The sequence below is a fragment of the Athene noctua genome, chromosome 4 (assembly GCF_965140245.1).
Source record: "Athene noctua chromosome 4, bAthNoc1.hap1.1, whole genome shotgun sequence".
Taxonomy (NCBI): Eukaryota; Metazoa; Chordata; class Aves; order Strigiformes; family Strigidae; genus Athene; species Athene noctua.
This window is the reverse complement of record NC_134040.1, coordinates 49,417,064-49,438,829: the sequence shown is the minus strand read 5'-3', so window position 1 is coordinate 49,438,829 and position 21,766 is coordinate 49,417,064. Positions and strand designations below refer to the sequence as shown.

At 41.3% G+C, this 21,766-nt stretch overlaps 1 protein-coding gene across 5 annotated transcripts in view; it reads left to right on the top strand.

The window, feature by feature from the left end:
- Positions 1–21,766, top strand: part of FRAS1 (Fraser extracellular matrix complex subunit 1) — a 177,290-nt gene that overhangs the window by 70,728 nt on the left and 84,796 nt on the right. For 4 of the 5 annotated variants that reach the window (XR_012633576.1, XM_074905273.1, XM_074905270.1 and 1 more), the window contains exons 7-14: positions 2,736–2,819; positions 3,455–3,556; positions 3,660–3,851; positions 7,994–8,083; positions 9,665–9,812; positions 12,081–12,224; positions 12,546–12,680; positions 20,179–20,322. Coding sequence is in view for 4 of the 5 variants with exons in the window: in XM_074905273.1 (XP_074761374.1) it covers positions 2,736–2,819; positions 3,455–3,556; positions 3,660–3,851; positions 7,994–8,083; positions 9,665–9,812; positions 12,081–12,224; positions 12,546–12,680; positions 20,179–20,322 (1,039 nt within the window). In the remaining variant the exon portion in view is untranslated. Of the gene's footprint in view, positions 1–2,735; positions 2,820–3,454; positions 3,557–3,659; positions 3,852–7,993; positions 8,084–8,705; positions 8,745–9,664; positions 9,813–12,080; positions 12,225–12,545; positions 12,681–20,178; positions 20,323–21,766 lie in introns of all 5 variants that reach the window. The other variant, XM_074905272.1, reaches the window with a different exon arrangement.

Here is a 21,766-nt window from a genome sequence, read left to right as displayed (position 1 = left end):
CCATCAGAATTCTGGGGACATTACTCCTGACCGTTGTCTTTCCCTTGACAAGGTCCATTTCTCATGCACATGTACAAATTAGCAGGCAGATCTTCTGTGTGGCAAGTGGGTGATTTGGAAAAAGCAGTTTTGATGTGTGGAAATGATGTGGAGTGATGGTTAAGTCTGTCAGAGTATGTGTGCTGTCTGTCTCTTCCCTAATATATTCTTTCCCCACCATTTTACTCTTATCATGCCTTTGATGGCTAATTAAGCACAGATGCTGTCTAAAGAAACTGCGTTTTGGTTTATACTAACGAAGTTATGTAGGGTTGATTAGGAAATATTTTTATTTCTGTGAGGGATGGAATGAAATTACAAGATTTGTAATGGAGGTTTATCTTCACAAATTTCAGTGTTTGGTTTACAGCTGAAAAGTTTGGTTTGCAGGTCTTGTTTACTTTTTTTTTTTTTTTACAAGAACTGTAGAAATACACTTGAAAGTAGTTAAATGTGAATGAAATTCCCCTTTTGAATTAAAGAGTCTGGAAATACAAGACAACTTCATCTGAAAGAAAACTCGCAGAGCACTATGCCTTACTTGTGCTTTTGTTTAGAAATCAACAAAACAGTAAGATGGCAAGCTGAAGTAGTGACTCATGGTTTAGTCCAGTTGAGAGAACTGGGACATTTCTGTCTCCAAGGTCTTTGCGTGGATAGATGATGAGTTCTTAGCACTTATGCAGTGATCAACCCAGCCAAAACACTACAAGATTTTATATAGCATTAACACAGGGTTAGTAAAGGCAGCAAACTATACACAGTATTCCACGCTCTATACAAGTGACTTAGTGTTTGAATTCTTGTTATTGTTTTGGAAGTGCTTAAGGGTGTGAATGTGGTCTTTGGATTTCTTTTTGTTGGATCCATTGTACCAGTTTTCTTGGCTACCTTAGTGTATTCAGCACCCTGGCGTAGTCCTTTACAACAGCATGCCATGCTAAGGAAATGCAGGAACTGGCTCCCTGGAAATCTCTCTTTCTGACCTTGACTTTATGCTTTAGGGGCTGACTTCTCAAATATTTTTTCATCTATTACCACACTCCAGTGATGAATCCAGCAGCTCCCTTGAAATGTGTGCTCTGGCTGAGCACACTTCCCTGTAGCAGTGAGAAAAACAAAAGCAGTAGTCATAAACTCTCATCCTGTTGATGCTTATCCAGCTTTCTATCACTGGACCAGATGTTTGTGCAATTAACACTTTTTTTTTGATAGAAGGAAAACCCACTGTTTCTGTGTATGCTAATTGTGTTTTGCTTTGTTTTGAGACATCAATTAGTATTTGTTGACTTAAGTACTGTCATTAAAACAAATCTGTGCCTGCTTTAGATTCCTCCTTTCCCACTCCAAATGGACTGATATTACCTGCTGACTGATTGCACTAATGTTTAATCAGCTAATCATTAGGATTTAATTTGTGGAAACAGAAACGGCTGTGGTGTTGCTGTGATGTATATGAGAATAATCAGCTGAGAGCATCCAAGTTAATGCAGCAGAAAGCCAGTTCTAATGCTGTTTCAAATATTTCCTACTAAGGTGCCCAGTGGAAGTGACATTAGCAGGATGTGCAAGGATCCTGTTCTGTTCTCAATCACACCTAATGTTTTCTTGCATGTGCCTTTATCTCTGTCACTTCCTTCATTCTTCACTCCTTGTCAAAAGTAAATACATAAATTCTCTCAGTATTAAACTCTCATCTTCCATCTTTCAGATGACTGTGCCCTTCCCTTGGTGCTGAGGGAGAGGAACTTCAGAAATGCTTGTTCATGCAGGAGCGTACCTGAATGTCCCTCCACACATCCTACCAAAATTCACCAAAGAATGCTTTTAGCTCTGCTGGGAAATCTGTCATTGATAACTTTTACACAAAGTCTTCCACTCTTTCTTTGAAAGTTAGTGGTTTGACCAACAAAGCAGATAAGATAATAGTGCTTGGCATTTCTATGCTACTTTCAGTCCGCAAGTCAGTCTTTCAGTCATCCTGATGCAGCTGGAGGGAGGTGCTGGTAAACAATACTATTCCAAATCATTGGATGTACATGAAATTGTAGCAGGGGAACTACAAGACACATTTTGGATAGATGAAGTCGATGCATGCGAAAAGTGTTATATTGATGTGAATTGTCAGTGATGTGAAGAACCTATTCCAATGCGATTTAAATCAGTCATGAAAGGTTTAAATTAGAATAATCCAGTCTTAAAACTGTACAGACAGTTATGTTGTATAGGTTTAACTAAAATAGTGCAAATGCCTGAGAGAAGGCAATCATAAATTACATATTCAAAGTGTGGCAGTACCAGGAAAAAAACCTCTCCTCCATCTCATGCTTTAGTACGCTTCTCTACATAGATTTACATAAACTTTTTTTCCTCTGTATACCTGAATATACGTACTTTATCTCACATGTGTGCGTGTGTGTCTTTATCTGCATCTATATACCTGTCTATGTATTTGGACCTCAGTTAACATCCAAAGAAGTCCAGAAAAATGAGATGAAGGAAATATCTTTCTTTCTAGCTTTCTATACTGATCTCCTGCTGTGAAGACTGCCCCCAGATACTGGAGCCAAAATGAAGCCTTGAGTGGCTGTGGGTTATCACACATATCAAGTGCCTGGAATTCCAGGCAGTGATGCTGAGCCCCATGTTAACTGTTTATGCTCTTATTTTACTTGTCTCTCCTGCTTTCTGTTTAGGATGAAGTTATGGTTATGTCTCCTGGAAAATGCTGCCCAGAATGTGTCCCAAAGCCCTGTTCAGTGTCAGGAAGAGTGTACCAGGTAACATTTGACAAGCCACACCAAAATGCAGTTGTTCACAAGTTCTGGCACATCTCTCTTTCCCTTCTCCCTAACATCTGACTTTCTGCCAGCACTGATAGCTTGGTACAACCATTGCTTTTTTTCCTTTCTAGAAAGCCAGAAAAGTTGAAAGAAATTAGAACTTGGTAAGAGTTCACTGGCAAGCAGAAAGGAAGTTTGCAAGGTGAAGCAGATTAGGCACTTTCTTTTCACACTTTTTTGAAGGAGGAAAGCTAGAAATCGTTTGTGAAGGTCAAAGTATTTATAGCTTTCATTGTATCATCTGAAATTATTTTAATGCATTATTTAATGAATCTAAGTATGTGGGATTTTCTGTTGATGATTATGTTTTGCTAATAATAGAAGTTAAGGCCTTGCCAATGTCACTCTCTTACAATTAATCAGAAATACAGACCACAGTGTCATTTAGACCTCATACCTCTTCTTCCTGTTTGCTGATCATGTAGAGATAAGCATTTTTTAACAAAAATTAATTATTGGATACAGACATACAGAAGGAGCCATCATATTCCATAAGCAGCACAGATTTCTGGAAAGAACTTGGTTATTTACAAAAAGTGTTTAACAATTGTATACATGTTCTTTTTGAACAGCATGGTGAACAGTGGAAAAAAAATACCTGCACTGCATGTGCATGTCACAGAGGAGAAGTCAGATGTCTGAGAGAGACCTGTGACACTGTTACCTGTGAGAAGGTAGTTAAAAATCATTCACCTCTGATACTCTGGCTGCACATATCACTGTGCCCATGCCAGCAGGTTCAGACAGTCCTGCTCAATGATTGCTGATGTTTTGTAGGGGGAGAACAAAGTGCAGCATCCTGGGAAGTGTTGTCAGGAGTGTCTGTCTTCCAAAGGCAACTGCTTCTATGATGGCACTGTCAGGTACCACAGTGAGATGTGGAATAGTACTCGCTGTGACTTCTGCCTGTGTGATGAAGGGCAAATCACTTGCCGGGAAGCAGAGTGTGCCAAAGTAAAGTGTGCCAAGGTAAGAAAAGTGTCTGTCAAGTCTTGTAATTTTTTCCCCTCTCTTTTTCTTTTTTCTTGACTGACATCTTGAGACCCTCAAAGAACCTGCCCTTCTCTTGGGGCTTGTTTTGTGCAATTACTTTGAAAACACTTCACAGGAAAGCAGAGTAAGCTTTGGATTTTCCATTCAAGTTTGACTGGGCTTGCATTGTGAAACAAGCCAGTGTGAATCAGTGACTAATTTAACTTGGATTCCTTCCCATGCTATTCTCTGCCTGCTATAATGGAAGGTCAGATGCTCAGAGGTTTCACTGACCACCAGCTTTACCAGGAGCTGAGCATGGTGAGAGACATACAGGTCAGAGATAGTAAAAAGCTTAAGAAATGTTCCTTTTATCCTCATTCTGTATGCTACAGTGGGCTTCAGTAAGGTAGTTGGATATGAAAGTCAGCGTTCCACTTGTCTCCGTTTTTTCCATGCCATTCTTGGCATGGAAGTGAAGCTGGTAAGTTCCCAGTGCTATTTACTCCAAAACTAACCCCTTTTCCCCAGATTGTTATATTTGCTCTATAGTGGATGCACAAAATGCATTAGATAGGGTTGAATGCTTCACACACAGACACACACACACACACATACAATTATGTTTTGAATTGCCTTTTTGCAGTGGGATAAGACTTCTATGTTGTTTGTCACTGAATCATCTGTTTTAATTGGTGGGCTACTATTTGCTTTATACCTACTACTTTACAGTGTCATGAAGAGAAGGGAAGGAATTGTAGCCTTCTGAGTTTTCTCTCTCAGTGGCAACGCTTTTTTGGCGCCTGCCTGTGTGCTAAATTTTGAGTAGCAGCACCCTTGTGTTGTGTCTGAAGTCCAGCCAAAGTTTGGACATACTGGATTCACTGGATTAGATTGTTTTAATGAGTGCTCAAAAAAGTGAGAATCCACACACGGGGTCCCAAATTATGATCATGCAGAGAGGATGTATCTAGGAATAAAAGCGTATGCTTTTTCGACTGAGGTTGTGCCTTTTAAATAGCAAAAATGCATTGACCGTGGGACTCAAACTCGTGTCACTGCTGTACTACTGCTGCTGACCTGAAACTACGTGGAGAGATTTTACTGGGTGGAAAGTCGTGGTTGTCATAAAATCTTGTGCACTTGCATCTGTTTCAGTTAGCTTCCTGCATGCTTATGTCTGTAAATTGGATCATTTACACTAATGATGATGGCATGCTGTCATGGCTCAGTAGGGAGAATTATTTAATATTCATGCTCATATCTTGGGTACTGACAAAGAATCCATTATTCAGAAAAGCCAGGGATATTTTACAGAGTAATAGCTTGAGATGTTAACATGTAGGGTTCAAACCTGGGGATTCAGAAATTATCACTCACGCAGCAATTTTTCAGACTCAGGCTCTCAAAGGTAACTACCCATGTGAACGCTCAAGTGGTATTATTTGTCAGAGTATGCTGCAATTTTTAATTGAATGAAATGTGATTGTTAGGAGGACAGAAGGAGGAAGACAGTGTCCTTTGTTGTAGACAAGAGTTATGGTTCCATTTGATAGAAGATATTTGCCCAAGGATTTATTATTCTGCATGGCTTCCCTTAAGATAAACTAGCTTCCTCAAGCCATGTTCAGTCATAGTTTACCTCAGTAGTACAAGGTATGCATTAGTTAATTTCAGTAAAATATTTACTCAAAAAGCAAATGAAATATTTTTTTTTCCTTTGCTTTGTTCTTTTTGAGTTGCAGGTCTGTTTTTTAGGCACCTGTATCAATAAATCAGAGCTGATGTGAAGCTAGGAGCATTTGAATTCATCTCTTCATTAAGGCACTATTAATTTTCTAGTCACATCATCCTATTTAAACTGTAATGAGGCCACAGATATGAACTGCAAATCCTAGACAGCTCGACAGAGTATAGCAGCATTACGTGAGGGTAGGGTAGGGGTTTAACTTACAAACTCTTTCAAACAAACCTGTCCAGCAACTGTCAAATGAAAGTGTCTGTGGTGATTCTGACCTAATCTTCAAAAAGCCCTTTTCAGCAGGTTACTGATGAGCTAGGAATACAAGTTATGTGGCAGACTGCGTTAGCTATGGATGTTGAAGTGGATGCACTCAAACAAAACCATTCAAACTGTCAGAGCATCAAATAATCCTGCTAGAGCACTTGGCCAGCACCCCAGCTAAATAAGCACACTTGTGATGATGTTCAGGGGAGGATGGGTCATGGGTGCTAAGCAGGGGATGCTGCAGCCTACCTGAGTAGGCTGGCGATGGAGTATTTATGCTAGCAGTCCTGCCAGCCCTAGAAACTACAGGATCAGTAAGAAAGAGCTTGCAGGGTGCAGTGTGACTTCTGTACAGCCAGCAAGCTGCAGAATTCTGTCTGATATTTAGAAGAAATGGAGCTAGGGTGTTGAGAGTTATGGATGGTGCATGTGGTGTAGGTGTGTACATGTTTGAGAGAGGTTGCGTGAAACATTTTTTTCTCTTTTTGCCTCCCAGTCCATCACTGCCTTTTCACGTTCTCAACCTGGAATATGATGAATCTCTTTTCAGTAAAGCCACAAGTTATCTCGTGTAGCCTCTCCCTTTTCTGAGTCTTGGCAGAGCTGCATGGTTGCATTTTTTTGGCTAGGTGAGCCATTTTCCATGGCTAGTTGTTCTCAGTTTTCCTACAGTGTGTGTTTATATATGTATGTGGGGATGTGGGAAGGGGTGGGGAGTTTACAGTACACAGTAGTGACATGACATCCAACCACTGCCTATGGCATTCTGAAGTAATAAATTAAGAGCAAAAATGTATAGAACCAGCAGAGAGAGATTTAGGCTGTGTGTGGTCTTTCAATGACTAAGAACCATACTGTTTCTCCTCTCTCACCCATTCTCAGAAATGCGTGAGGGTTGCCAGATTGTGGCCTGGCTTAATTGTTCTACCTTGGTGAAACTAACAGTGACCGATGCTGTTATTGCCCTGTCTATGTCTAAAGTAATTCACATACAGAAATTGGTGAGTGTGTTAGTGTGGCACAGTGAAAAATATCCATGAGTGACTTCTGGAACAGATGCCCAGTCAGTGTAAATCAGCAAAGCTGTCTGGTAAACTTGATGCTCAACTGAATTTTGTGAGCCATGGGAAGAAAGCAGCAACATGCTGAAATGGAAGCCGGTGTGAGCTATGTGGTTTCATTAGGTATGTGAGCCCCTCACAAACATTTAACAAATGGTCACCACTTCTCTGTTTGTCACAGGTAAGTAATCAGCCTGGTTGCAAAGCGAGGAAGATTATGCCCACTGATATTTGGGATGGTTATTAGCACTGACATTTAATGAGCATAGATTAAACAAGTGCTTGGTGCAGATCAGCAACAAATCTAATTTAGTCATTAGTTTGTAACTTTAATTTGTCTGTTTTCTGGCTAGTATGTATTACCTTGCCTGTGTTTACAGTGAATGAGAATCTGGTCCAGAAAAGCTACTCGGGTCAGGAAATCAAAGCTGTTTCTTTTGAGCTGTGTCCGGGTTTCCTAGGACAGAGTCTCCATCTTTTATAAATATTCAGCTTCCACTTGGGCACAAAAAGTTGTGACACATTAGAGCACTTTATTCTCTTCTCCTGCTGCTAAACTTATATCTTCAAACCAAAGTTATTTATTCTGTAGAGGTGTACAGTTGTAACAAAGAACAGGGTTTTTTCCATCTAGAATAAATAGAGCATGTGCTTTGAAATTCTCTTGGGGAAAAAAAGTTCAACATTCAAAATTCTATGCATTGAAATCGTGACAGTGGTCCAGTAAAATCCTAGTGATCCACAGTAAGAATATGTCATCCCTATTCTCTGTACTTGCAGTGGATTATACTGGGGGTGGGGGGGTGGTGTCTCTGCAGGATTTAGGGATGAAGTAATGGTCTTATCACTGAATTTCCTGGCCTTTTCTGAGGTTTGTTCTGCAAGTGCAGTATTTACTAAGCACATTTTTCAAACTGTACCTACAGAGATGAAGTAGGATAGAGAGAAGATAAGGTGAAATTAGATATTGAAGATTGCATTCCAAAGCAAGAGCTGTTCTGCCTCCGCATTCCACAGTATTTTTGGTGGTGTTGATTCTGTTTGAATTGCTTCAACCTTTCTCTTCACAGGGTGAAAAATTAATTCACTTAGATGGGAAGTGCTGTCCTGAATGTATTTCAAGTAATAGTTACTGTGTTTACAACGAACATACCAAAGCTGTGAGTATCCTGGTACTTTAGAGCAAGTAATACTGAGTTCTGCTCATGACGATTTGGAGGAATTGGTTCTCCCTCTCCAGTTCTGAGAAGGATATTATTTGCAAGTATGGCAGAAAAATAATCCATTAACATTATCTGCAGATTGCTTTTACAATTTAGAGAACACACTTGGTAATAATGTGTGTATCTGCTGCATAGTTTAAGTTTTTCTTTCCTTTGTGTGGTGTAATCAATCATTTCCCTTTAATATTTAATAAATGTACTCCTAGGTTTCCTGCACATCTCATGGAGTTAAAGATGCCTGACTTTAATCCTATCAAGTAGAAGCTACAGAGCTGGGGCAATGTATAGCTTTCTGCCTATGTATCCCACTGACTATAATTTTTACTGCAACAGGAATCTGTTATTTTATGAATATTTTCAAGGAACTTCCCTTCTGAAGTTAAACAGAAAGAAAACATTAAATATTTTTGTTTAAATATACCAGTAATGGACTTTTCATTGCTCTGACAGATGAGGACTGCAGCTATTTGCTGCTGTTTGCCAACAGATGTAAGAAAAGGGAAGTTTAATACTGTTTTGATTTTTTTTTAATGCTTATTACTTCCCTTCCTTTCCTCAGATCTCTTTCTCTGACCCAGGTGAGGTAAAACATATTCAGGTGTCAGGTTTATTCCTGTTTGTGCTTTATCCCTTTAAGAGAGGAACTGGCACAAAAGCTTTATGGGCATTTAAAATGCTTGCTGTCTCTTTTCTGCCTTTTGAGTTCCTCACATGGTGCCAGCAGAGCCTCAGCCACTAAGGGCAGCTTCGGTGGCCTTCTGAGCAGACCAAGGGATGCAGATCCTGGGAGGGGAGCACTGGATTCGAGATCCCTCCCCTCCATCAACTGGTAAAAGTAGACAGGCATCAGGTGCAATGGGTAGTTTTGAAGAAAGCCGGTGATCCCTCTTCATGTCTGTAGTGTTTTCGCCAGTCCTTGGTGATGGAAAACCAGGCAATAGAAGAGAGGAGTAGAGGAAACAAAATGCCATGCAAGTTAGAAAAAGATGTAAAGTGTATCAAAAAGGTTGTGATGCAAAGACATAGATTCAGACAGATTGCAGGTATCTATCTGTTCAGATACAGAGCATATTCAAGCACTTGACCGGGCTGTGAAAAAGAAGTGGACATGTGAGGCAGCAAAATTTGGAGACAGGAGAAAATGCTTTGAGTCAGAGAAGACTAAGGGAGGTAAAGAAGTCAAAAGGACTTAATGCTAGCTGAAAAACACCCTGCTTTGGAGGGAGTTCTGAGAAGGAGTGTGTTCAGGTGTTCATGGGCCAAGAACTCTTCTTAGTAGGTGCTTTGCAGGCAGCCTTATTCTAGAAAGACAAAGAGGGCAAGAGGGTTAATGGTACAGAGCTGTGCTGTCCCCTGTCAGCAGGCCTCAGTGCTGAAACAGTCCCAGAAATGTTTCATTTACTACTAGCTCTGATATAGCCTTGCAATTTACCCAGAGATTTCCAGGCACGGCAAAATCACTTCGTGCAAAGGCTCTCCTTCGCTACTGATGCTGGCCATTCGGTGTTTCTTGTGCAGAATGGAGAGAAATGGGAAGAAGGGCCATGCAGAGAATGCGAATGCCGGGACGCAGAGGTGACCTGCTTCCAGCGCTCCTGCCCGCCCTGCCCGCTGGGCAGCCTGGCTGTTGTGGCAAAAGGTGACTGCTGCCCACACTGCCAGCCAGGTACAGACCCAGCATCAACCGCTTCTTACTGTCACTCCTCTTGGGTGGGAGCGTGTGTGTTGCAGACACCTCTGGCACAGGGATTGTTCTGACATCCCTGCCGCCCTCACTTCCTCAGTACCGGTCTGATTTGAATTTTAACTTGTCTTCAGTTTTCAGTTGCTAATTAGCTGGTTTCCATATAATTTAATTAGGGCTCTTAGAGAGGTTTAGGGCTCCATCCAAAGGCCCCCACTGCCTTCCCCTGATTTAAATGATAGCTTCTTTTGGCAAAAGGGTTTCTCCTTGGGGTTGGTGTTTTGGAAATGTTTTGTGTTTCTTTTTTCTTCAACATGAGTTCTATAAGGCAGGAGACTGCTCCTTTCTGAATCCTAACATGAGTTTTGGAGTTTATGGGCTCCTAATTATTTCTTGGGAATGGAAACAAGAAAGAACTTGCTTACACTGTTAATGCCACAAGCTCACCTGGGGCTGAAGGGCTGACAGTTAATAACTATTTGGAAAAATTAGCCTTAGCTTATATGTTAATTTTGCATATAAATTCATTTTTCTCCAGGATATTGTCATTCTCCTTGATTTACATTTCATAGTAGGCTTTAGCTGTGGTTACCTGATGTTTCATGTTGGTAGCTCTTCTTGTTGCATTCATATAACTTTGGTTTTATCAGAGTGCTCCAGTTCATGTTTTATCTCAGTAAAAAGAAAATAGCTTCACAGTTTAATTATGCTGTCATTTGCAGGAGTGCCTTGGCACATTTGCCATCCTAATGTTTTAAAGCTTGTTATTTACTGCATGCTAATAAAAATGCAAAGCACTACAAATTGAGAAGTGAGGAAAATGGGTTTTGGACAGTTCAGATAAAAGCGTCCTGGATTTTCAAAATGGAAACAGCATCTGCACAAGCTCCTAAAGAGGGGACAGATTATAAAGTGCTCTCAGGACCCCTCTGTTCTTCTTATCAAGAAGTGCCACTGTGTACTGGTTGCCCTTGAAAATCTGGCCTCTTCATTTAGCTTCCATAATGGTAGCATTTTGGAAAGCACAGGTTTTTGAAGTCATGGTATTAGACATACAGAGCCAAACTTGCATTTTTGTGTCCTAAAGGTAATTGGAAATTTCCTTTACTGAAGCCTGCTGCTTTCTCTTTGTCTTTTTCTGTTATGTATTGGACGGGATGAGAAAGAAATGCAAAATTCTAGCCTGCAGCAGTTCAATCTGTGAGCCTACAGCATCAGTCCCTAATGCATCTGCTTCGTTAAACCCAGTAAAAATTTATTGCTGCTTCTCACAGATGTGCTGGGGGAAGCAGGCAGAGAAAACCCATTCATTCTCAGCCAGTGTAAAGCATATAGCCCTAAGCATAGCTGTATTTATGTTATAACCAGCAAATATACCCTCTCACTTGAGAACATTTGGGTTGGAGCAGTGAGAAGTTTTCTGTACCACTCCAAGTAGACAGTTCATTGTCTGACTGGAAGGATGAGGCTACATATACCTTTGGAAAGCTTTTGGAAAGAAATGGATAGAGACAGAGCCTCCTATTCATTTCTTCTTTTCATTGCTGTGCATTCTTTGTTACCTTCTGTATGTCTTCTGTAGTTCAATTCCTGATTCTTTTCTTAGGTACATCTCCCAGGAAACTTGCAGGTTATTTAGCATAACTGAAGGAGAGTTTTCAGGGATCCTTTTTGCTGACTTTTCAGGGCAGTGTTTCTTCCAACAAGCAAAAGTATCTCAGCAGTAAAGCAAAAGTAGTCCTTCTTTTGGCCTCTGTAGAGGGAGCAGCCACGCCATTTGAGAAAGTAGCTGTGCTGAGGAAATGCTTGCTACAGTGCTGTGACATAAAGCTTTTGACTGGAGGGGGAGTGGTCTGACACCTGTACTCTGACCTGGCATAGATGGTCTTGACCTATTAAAGGATTTGACTGAAGGAAACTCAAATTCAGTTTGCTTTTGACCATTAATTACTGATGGCTTACAGTTTTTACTACTGAGAAAACCATGTGGACAATGAATATACTTTTTATCAAAAGTCTAGAAAATCCGAGTCTGTGTAATAACTTTTCACATACTAGAATACAGCAATATAATATTTACCCCTTTCATGCAATCTTGGAAAAAAAAACAACTCCAAAACTAACACACCTTGAACCACCAATAGAAATAAGTAATGAATTTCACTTTGATTTTGGAGTTTGCATTGTTTTGTGTCTTTCTAATTGAAAACACTGCTGATAGTTTTTACCTGTGTCTTTTCTTTGTGCCAGTCGAGTGCCACCCAGACTGTTTGACCTGCTCTCAGTCCTTCGATCACTGTAACACCTGCCGAGATGCAGGGAGGCAGCTGCAGAATGGGCGCTGCGTGGAGACATGTGAGACTGGCTTCTACCAGGATGGGGGGATTTGCTTAGGTAATTTCTGCAAGGGGTTATACCCTGTCAGATGACTGTCTTCTCTGTGCCTTGCTGTGCTTCTGTTTGCAAGATCCCACAGGCTTATTATAAGGAGATGGCCGGGCTTTGTTTGGAAAAGCATTCAGGCACATACTGAATAGTAACCCTGAGATTAAGACTTCAGGAGGTTTCAGGTGGAAGCCCTTGAAAAGTGCAAATTCTCAAACTCTTTTGCCAGAATGAGACAAAATCATCTCCTTTTGTCAGAGCAGAGGAATCTTGCTGCATCAAGACATTTAGGATTAATACATCTTTCTTTTTTATTCTTTCTCTTGGAAGCCTGCAATGAAACATGCTCAGCTTGTACCAGTGGATTTGAGTGCTCCTCGTGCCAGACATCACTGCTAATGAAGAATGGGCAATGTGTGTCTTCGTGTGGGAAGGGATACTTTCAGGATCTGCTCCTCTGCACAGGTAACTCAGGGCAAAAAGACTGCAATGCTTTGTAGTAGCAAAACAGCAGACAGAAACTCTACCCAAGCTATTAGATATACTCTCTGTTGAGGGATCTGCTGTTGACATAGGTGTTAATGTTCACCCTAGAGTAAATGAAAAGAGTGAACAGAGGAACTAAATCACACAGCATAAAATTGATTACTGGTTGGGGAAATATTCATTAAAATTCCTCAGCGGATCTGTTCTGTTGGAATAAAACACTCTGCTTTTGAACACTGCATTTTTTCACCCTCGTCCTCTTTCAATTCAGAATTTTCTTTTGGAAATGTAACTCTGTTTTTTATGGTGTTAAGGGTTCATAACAGGTTGTATGCACTAATTTTACTAAAGATATAACACCTTGAGGCATGCCTGGCAGCCTGATCTGTGGGAGTCTTCTTTTAGTTCAGTGCAGGCTAACTGCAGCTGCTAATGCCAGACTTTTCAGGAGACAGGACTTAGAAGTGCATAGAAAATTGCTTGGAGGGATAGAGGATTGACAGAACTCAGAAAACTGCACAGAAAATACTTCTTGGAAGACTTTCTTGCTTCATTTTACCATTCATTTCTTTCATGTGGTGCATTCTTCTTGAAAGTTGATTGGACTAACTGTTCTCAGGAGACATATTTACAAAAAATTAGTAATTCTATAAAACATTGGGATTTGTCTAAACCCTCTATCTTAGCAATTGGAAGGCCAAGAATAAGATTAGGAAGTTAGTTTTCTCTTTGATGGAAATATGATAGTGCTTTTATGAGCTTTCCCTGCTCCTCTGAATTACTTGTACTTTTCCAAGACTTTAAGACAGCTGCTTTTTCATCATGACAGTTTAATTGTTTTCTCTAAAGTTAACACTTTTCTCCTCTTGATATTGGCCTTTTTAGAAGGATTCTAATTATTTCTGCAGCTCTAATTCAGCAAAGGGGTGGAGCACATGCTTAACTTCTTGAGCCTTCACTTAAATTTCTTTGGAACTAGCCCTCCTGCTTAAAATTAAATATAGGTTTAATGCTTTTGGCAGATTTCAGGGGAAGGCACTTTAGATTGTCCAGCTTTCTTTTCTGAAGTGGTTTGCCTTCATGGCTTCAGAGCTGACCATTTGTTTCAGGTTTTGAAAGTCTGAAAAAACCTCTGTCTCCAGCAGCGACTATAGACTAGGGCCCCATTGTGCATGTATAAATAGAAAAGAGAGACCCAGTCCAAAAGAATTTATAGACCTAAGTATCAAATAATCTTATACTTCATTTAGTTTTATTTTACCATTTCCTTTCCACCTGCTCCTAGTGTTTTAATTGGCAGTGCCCATGTACTGCTGAAGCAGTAGGGAAAGGCTAATGTTTCATTTTATTACTGGCTTGTAGATTACTGATTGTACATTCCATCCAAATTTACAGTCACGCATGCTTGTAGCTGAAAGTTGCTGGGAAAATTTGTTCCTATTTCCTCAAGGGAATTAAACCAATTTGCTTTAGTTCTGCCTGGCTGCATTTTCTGCATAAAGTCAAACCAGTGGAGAAAGTCTTAAATTTCAGACACAGTCCATAATTCATTGCCATTCACTCTTTCTTTGTATCCTTTTTATTTTTACAAATCTTTAATCTGATTGTCCAGATGAGCTTTAGACTGTTCAGAAATATTTTTCTCATAGTGGTTTTAACATCTACAATAAGTGTGTTCCAAAATCACAGAACGTATGAACTAGACTGTGTTAATTGCTATAGTTCCAGTAAACTCCCTCTTGAGAAATTTGCTCTGGAGATGAAAAAGACCTGTAAAACCAGGTTTCTTACTCCATCCTGTTGTCTGCATTGTAACAAACAGTGAATTAGTCTTTCGTTTTGTTTAGGTTTTATAACATGTGGTCTAATTGAATCTATTTTGAATTCTGGAATACAGTTGTTTGATCTCTGCCCTATTTTAATCTTACACCAGGGTTGTTCCCTGCCTCATCCCTCCACCTGCTTCTGTAAAGTATTAATACCATTAAGATAAAATACAATTGAGAATAAAAGGTGATGGGTTCAGTTATGTAGCAGTGTATTTAAAGATAAAGGATCAGTTTGTATCAGGCTTAGAGCAGAGTGGTAGATGAAGTCTTCCTTGTCAGAAAATGGCTGTGGAAACAGTTAAGAAACCCCCCACCAAAGATAAAGGAAAGCAAAAATAAAAGATGTCTGCCTGATAGAACAGAGGGGCTTGAAGGATTTGCAGTGTTCAGTGCTCTCATTGCATTTTTCTAACTTAATTATTTATGTTTTCAAGATTATTCAAATGCCTAGGCAGAACTCAAGTGTTTCTGCTTTGAGCTCCCAAAATGCGAATGTCGAAATGTGTAACTTGACATTACGGCTCACTCAGTAGCAAAGCACTTGGATTTTTATTCATGACTGTTGTTTTTCTCTGCCGTATCTGTCTGTGGAGTCTTAACTTGAGATAAACGACTGAACATGACTAAGCTGAGCTTGCCCAGCTCACAATGAGGAGGGCAGGTTAGGAGTGGCTAATGGTACCGTACAGCACTGAGCAGTGAGACCTCATCTGTGCTTTCCCAAAGCCAAGCAGTGACTTCTTACTGTTCTTGCTGGGATGCCATTTGCATTAGCCCTCCTGCTGTCATCAAACCTGGGAATGTTGTACCTGCACTGATGCAGATAAGAGACCGTTTGGTGAGTGGATCTTTAATTGATTCTCTGACTTACTGTCTATCATGAAAAAGAGAAACATCACTTTGCAGGACCTCTCATCTGCTAAAAGCCTGGGCTTGTGTCACTTCTATGTGACTCCTACATTACACCCCTGCAACTCCTGAGTAAGAGAGCAGAGAAAATGACCTGTTGGCTCAAGAGCCACTGGAATGCTCTTGCTTTAAGCAAGAAGCGAGACCTTGGAAGTTTTGTCTGTTTAACATTGATTTTCTGGAAAGACATGTTACTGCAGCTTAATGAATACCATCATGTCAGCTGAGGCAAAGTAATTGCACAATCTATTGAAACTGAAAGGGCAACTATATTCTTTTGAACACCGTTCCTTCAGTGGCAGTGTCTGATTAAGCTGCAGGGTCTTGCATATAAGTCCAGTGTCCACACTGAAGGGAGGAGGCAATGCAAAACAGCCCCTACAAATCTAAACTGAAAATAGCCAGGAAGGGTGAAAACAGTTTCCTGGTGCTGCAGTCACTTCTGTTGATTTATTTTCACATAGCCACTTAGTTGCTGTAGGCAAAGATGTTTTAGCTGACAGTGGCTCATTGAATGCTTTCTTTTTTTTCCCTGCTTTTTCTCTGGAGTTGGTGACTGGCTGTTTCGGTGAAGAGCAACTGTTGGGTGTGGCAGTAATCCAGTACTGAAAGAGCCAAAACTTCTGCAGGCAGGGTGTGTGTGAGTGTGTATAAACACAAGGCAGGAATGGGTTGGGGCTGTTGTTCCAACTGCGTGAACGCAGGTCCTACAGGCTGGAGATCCACTGCTTACAACTCCTGCTGCAATTGTAACATCTGATAGCAAACGGAGTGGAGATATTGGCTGGGATTTAGTAGCTGCTGGACTTGTGACAGAAAAGTCCTCAAGACCTATGAAAATAAATTGCCTGGTGCCTGTCACTGCAAGCACAGGAAGTGAAGGATTGTATCTGTAGGAGCATGAATCAGACTGTGCGTGTTTGTCATCTGGAGACTGGCAGCTGATAACTCCTGGAGGTGCTTGCCACCTTGCATACAGAAATGGCTGTGTCAGAGGAGTGTGGGGAGCCTGTTCCTGAGGGGAGGTTGCATAGCAGAGCTAACGATTAGAGCAGCACATCAGAGCTGAGTCTCTTGCTGCAAGCATTTTTTTGTTGTTGTTGGCCCACCTGAAGAAATTGTTAACGATCCTGTACTTTGAGTCATTTGCACTGCTTCCAAATGATACATGTGGCTGTCTTGATAAAAATCATGTTGCATTCTTTCTCCTTCCTTTCTTCCAAACTCCATTATTTAGATCCCTCCCTTTCTGTCCCTTTCTGTCTCAGAGAGGCAGTTTGGGCCTGGTCTCTGCCTGGTAGCTTTGAGTCCAGAAGATCTGTTTCATATCAGTTTGCCAAATTCACTGCAGCTTCTCAGAAGGTCTGATGACCTCTGGTAGGTTGTACTTCATCTTTACTTCTCTCAGTGTAGCCTTTCCATAGCTGAGATACCACAGAAGTCACCCCCCCTCTAGGATGATATGCAATTTTAACATAACAGCTGCCTCACTAGAAGACTTGAGAGCACTGTGATACCCAGGAGTGGATTTGCAGGATCTTAGCCAAGGGCCAGTGAGAGCCAACTGAGAACTGGAAAGAGGAAGTGAAGATCTTAATCTCCTCCAGCCTGAAGACTGTGCGGGTTTGTATGATTACCTGGCTTGAGTCTAGACATTACAGGTTTCCCCACTAGCATTATGGCCCTGGGAGTGCTCTTAGCCCACCTTGTCTAAAACACCCACCCTTCTTGTCTCACTCCCTTTCTTGGTAGCTGTGTTTAAAGTAACATTTGTGGTGAGTTTCCTTTGGCAGCAGAGAACTGGGGAGTGGGCTGGGCTGGCCTGTCTACCACTGTTAGCCCTACAGCCATATGTCCATAGAAAGGCTTAAGAGAGCCAGAACCAGAAGGTATTGTTTATGGTAGACTTACATCCAGCAAAATGTGTGGCGCTGGTGGTAGGTGAAGACATTATTTTGACCTACACAGAGGGACAGCTTGAGGCACTGCTTGAGAGAAAAGTCTGAGGTGAGGATGTGCTTGGGAGCACTTGGTTTAGTGCAGGCAGCAAACAGTGTGTGGTGGGAGCCAAATCACATTTGCCCAACTGACCTGGCTTTCATCAAAAGTGCATTTTTAATACAGTTGTATGCAAGGCTGCCTGTTTTAAAACAGCTTCTGGAGGCCAGGCTGCCAGGAGAGAGGTGTCTCTTGGAGAGGAGTAACATCTCTGGAGAGGACTTGAGAACTTTGCAAATAACTGGATATATTCAGATGTGTCAACATGTTGAGGCAGGTTAACAGTGAGGGGGTCAAATTGTGCAGTGGGAAGTCTATAATTAGAGGATCTAAGTCCTGGTGTCCACTCTTTCAAAAAGATGTTGGAAGTTAGATTGAGCTCAGAGAGGAGCAAAACACTCACAGCTGGAAGGTGAAGTGAGGACATTTCGGTACTTAGGAATTTACAGCATGAACTCGTTCTGCAGTTAACTGTCGAGTGTAGACGTGCCCTGAGAATCATCGAAGCTGGAATGAGATGCAGCTTTTTAACAGCAAGGGAATTATTGACTGGAGCAGAAAAGCGTGCACAATCTTTATCTCGGGATGGGATGTTTGGTATTTATTGTGTTGTGATTCAGCCACAATTAGATGCACTTGATAGTGATGACGGCACTTGCTGTAGGAATCGGAGGGGGTACGGGATACCTAGTGTCCTTATGAGACACTTCACATAGGAGTGTTCAGGAACTGGAAAAGCCACAGCATTCTGTAGAGATCTAGAATAAGGGAGGAAAGATGCAGGAAGGCGAGAAGGGGGAAAGCAAACAGCTAGTTACAAGGCAATAGGAGAAGACAAGAAAAGGGAAAATAAACAAAGGTGGAAATGTGGAGAAGGAACATCCAGAATATCAAAGGACCATGTGCTGGGCATGAACTCAATTGTCCCATGTCTTGGCCCCCTAAACACTCTCTGTTCTAACCCCACACATGTCATGTCATGTCATGTCTCGTGTGTTTCAGTTCCCCTCCGTATGAGATGGAGATGATAACACTTCCCTGCCTTGGGGAGCAGTGAGATCCATTAAGACGGGGTGTCTATCTTCTGCTGTGCAGTGTGACTCATACAAGCACAAACACAGATACTCCATCTTATTAATTAACAAACCCAAGAGCAACTGTGGCCTCAAGCAGACAGAAGAAACATAGAAACCATGCAAAACAGGAGTAAGATGGGCGTAGGGGTGATCACTGGCTTGCTGTGAACTTAGGCTACCCAGATTGCAAACAGTTTTGCTCTCACCTATTATTGGGGAGATGATTAATTGTCTATCACTTAGAGGGGTTGTTTTGGCAGGAAGGTGTTTGCTTTTGTTACTGTTCTGTATGTAAATGTGCTCTTAGTTATGTGGATGAGTTGCTGCTGTTTCCACTACACTGAGACTACTCACAAATGAGTTTTTCTTGGGTGGCTGCAACTTTAGATTTGTCTGCAGATACAGGGCAAATGTCAAAAAGTTCTGTTTTCTCCCACCTGCTGTGGTCTCAGAGTGCAAGCTTGTACCTGCATTATTGTGAAATAATAAATTTAAGAACATCTTTGGAACATATTTGGGTGTAATCAAGAAAAAAATCTAATAGCTAAAAGAACTGTAATTTGCACAGTTCCTGCAAGCTGGTAGCACAGGATTTAACATGAGTCTGCGTCACAAATTTTATAAACAGTAACCATACTGGGCTGAATTTCCCCCGCAGCTCAACTTGTACAGTTTCAAATAAGGTGGCTTGTTCAACAGCTGTTTATGAGGCAGAATTGATCTCTATGCAGTTAGAATTGTAAGAATCATCATGCTTGAGGATCATAGGTAGAACAGAGTGTTCCTGTACCCAGATGCCTGTACCTATGTGTTCCTGTACCCAGATGCCACAGAGAGGGCACGTATACTGCCTGCATGCAGGAATGTGGTATACTTCAGGATTATCTGAAACATTACTGTGTCCCAACCATGATACATGGCTCACTCATAGGAAAAAGTAGCTGTTAACTCAGTGAGGGAATGTCCCTTCTCTTCTGCAGTGTCAAGGAAAAGATATGCAGTGCCCGCTGTACTGGACCTGGGACCCACTGCCACCTTTCCACTGGAATTATTCAGTCAGAGTACTTGAGGATTTCTGCCCCTCTTGACCAGATCGGCCAAAAGCCAGAAGTCAGTTTCTTCTGCGCCAGTGCAGAGTCCTGGAAGGGCAGAAGGAGCTGTTTCTAGAAGTAGGCTGTCTTGGTTTTAATTTTGCAGGTTCTTGACTGCAGCTCTGCAGTCTAATTCTGTGTTTATATGTGGAGCTGGGTTAATGTCAGTAGTCACTGCAAGGATCTGATTGCAGCTCTGTTTTTCAAGTAGTGTTTGATGGGATATCTTCCCGTTTCCCTTTGTGCTTGTACAGCCCCTAGCACCAAGATGAAAGCGTTACCAACTCTCCTCCTAGTCTGATTACAGCTACAGAAACTGCTCTGATGTATACTGCATGTCATATGGCATGTACAAACCGAATCTGTAAATTGTAACCCTTAGAACGGCTTGGATGAAAGATACTAACACAAGAAGAGCAGTGGTTTTTTTTGTTTTCTTTTCCTTTTCTGAAGCTGTGAATGGCTCTGAGTTTAAGGAACAAAACCCAAAAAAGTTAATTACTGCAAACTCTTCATTTTAAAGAGATGATTGGAAGTTGATTGTTCGTTAATCCCGCACCTTTCTTTCCTGCAGCTTGTCACGAGTCCTGTTCCTCGTGCTGGGGTGCTGCTGAGAACAATTGTTTGTCCTGCAAAGACACATCACGTGTGCTAAAAGCAGGGCTCTGTGTGGCCAGCTGTGGACAGGGATTTTATACAAAGGATGGAATCTGCAGCGGTAAATACCTGTTTTCTTCTCCAGTTGCAAGAAGTTTGAGAAATGCTCTGCAAAAAAGGAATCAATATTTCATTTAGCTGTGAAGCAGCTGTGTTTTTATTCATGTCTAAGAAGTCAGACGCACCTTGTGCATAGATATCGGATGAGGAAAGCTGCTGTTCGTTTGTAAGATTATTAATTCATTTAAGCTAATCAGATGCTGAAAGGTTTAAGCTTTTTTGCCTCACTGAACAGCTTGAAAGACTGAGCTGTTTCTGAGGGCTTGACAAATGCATTTGTCTGCAGAAAGAAAAATGGCCTTTACCAGCAGGTTTCTGTAAATTTAATTATAATTCAGCATCACAGTAACTAATACCCGCACAACAGATGAGACTTGGGAGCTGGGAAGGTTTACTGAGAAAAGGGGAAGAGATGGCTAGAGGGAATTAAAAGACCTAAGTCAAACAGATCATGAAAGGGAAAAAAAAATCTCAAATAAATAAATAATGTAAAATTTGCCACAACCATTCAGGTCAAGTCAGGGGTTTTGCTGGCAGCCACCTCCAGCTGCTTTGAAGGACTGTCCATCATAGTCAGAAATGATGCAGGGATTGTCTGTCTTTATGCAGGTCTGTCTGAGCCACAGCTAGCTAGAGAGGCCTTAAAACCTGGAGCATGTTGACAAGATCGTTGCTGTTCTGGCCACTTCCAGATTAATTTCACTTTGACCAGGTTCCCCTTCAGTTTGGTTGATGTCTATACCAGTAAATTTTACTTGTGTTTTGAAGCGTGCAGGCTTGAAATCCTACATCTACAGCTGAAAATCATGTAAGCTCAAAAGGAAGTTTAACTTAGTTGCAGCTTGGCCATAATTTTGATTTTTATTGCCAGTGATAAAACTGCACAGCTGTTCCTCACAACCTCCAGGATTCAGACCTTTCATCTTCTACCAAAACCATGCATTTTGATACCCAACTGGGGAGCTGTAAGCTGTTTCAGAGGGAGGCTGTCTGACTGGTGGAAAGAACCAAATATTGGTTAAGTAAAATGCTTGGCCTTTCTGCATATACAGCAGCAGTAGTGCTACTGACTTGGGGAAGCCAGAGTTTCATAGTGCTCTTAGGCAACAGGTCAGGTCGGTTAACTTCAAACTGACTGCCTGAGAGAATATAGACCACAGGAATTGATAAGAAACAGTATCATGCTTGATTTTAGATGCATTTTCACACTTAAAACTTTGACTTGAAGAAAAGGGAGTGGGGGAATTACTATTTTTTTTAACATTTCCCCCATCTTTTACTTCCTGAACTGTCTGATAACTGATGCTTGTCGCACAAAGGTATATAAAGACTTATGAGATGGTTTTCATACCTAACATTGTTCAGAATGGTGTTCCCTGTTCACAGGCTGTTGGTGAACAGGAAAAACATACTACATTACCTGAAGGGGGTTGTGTCAGGAGTGG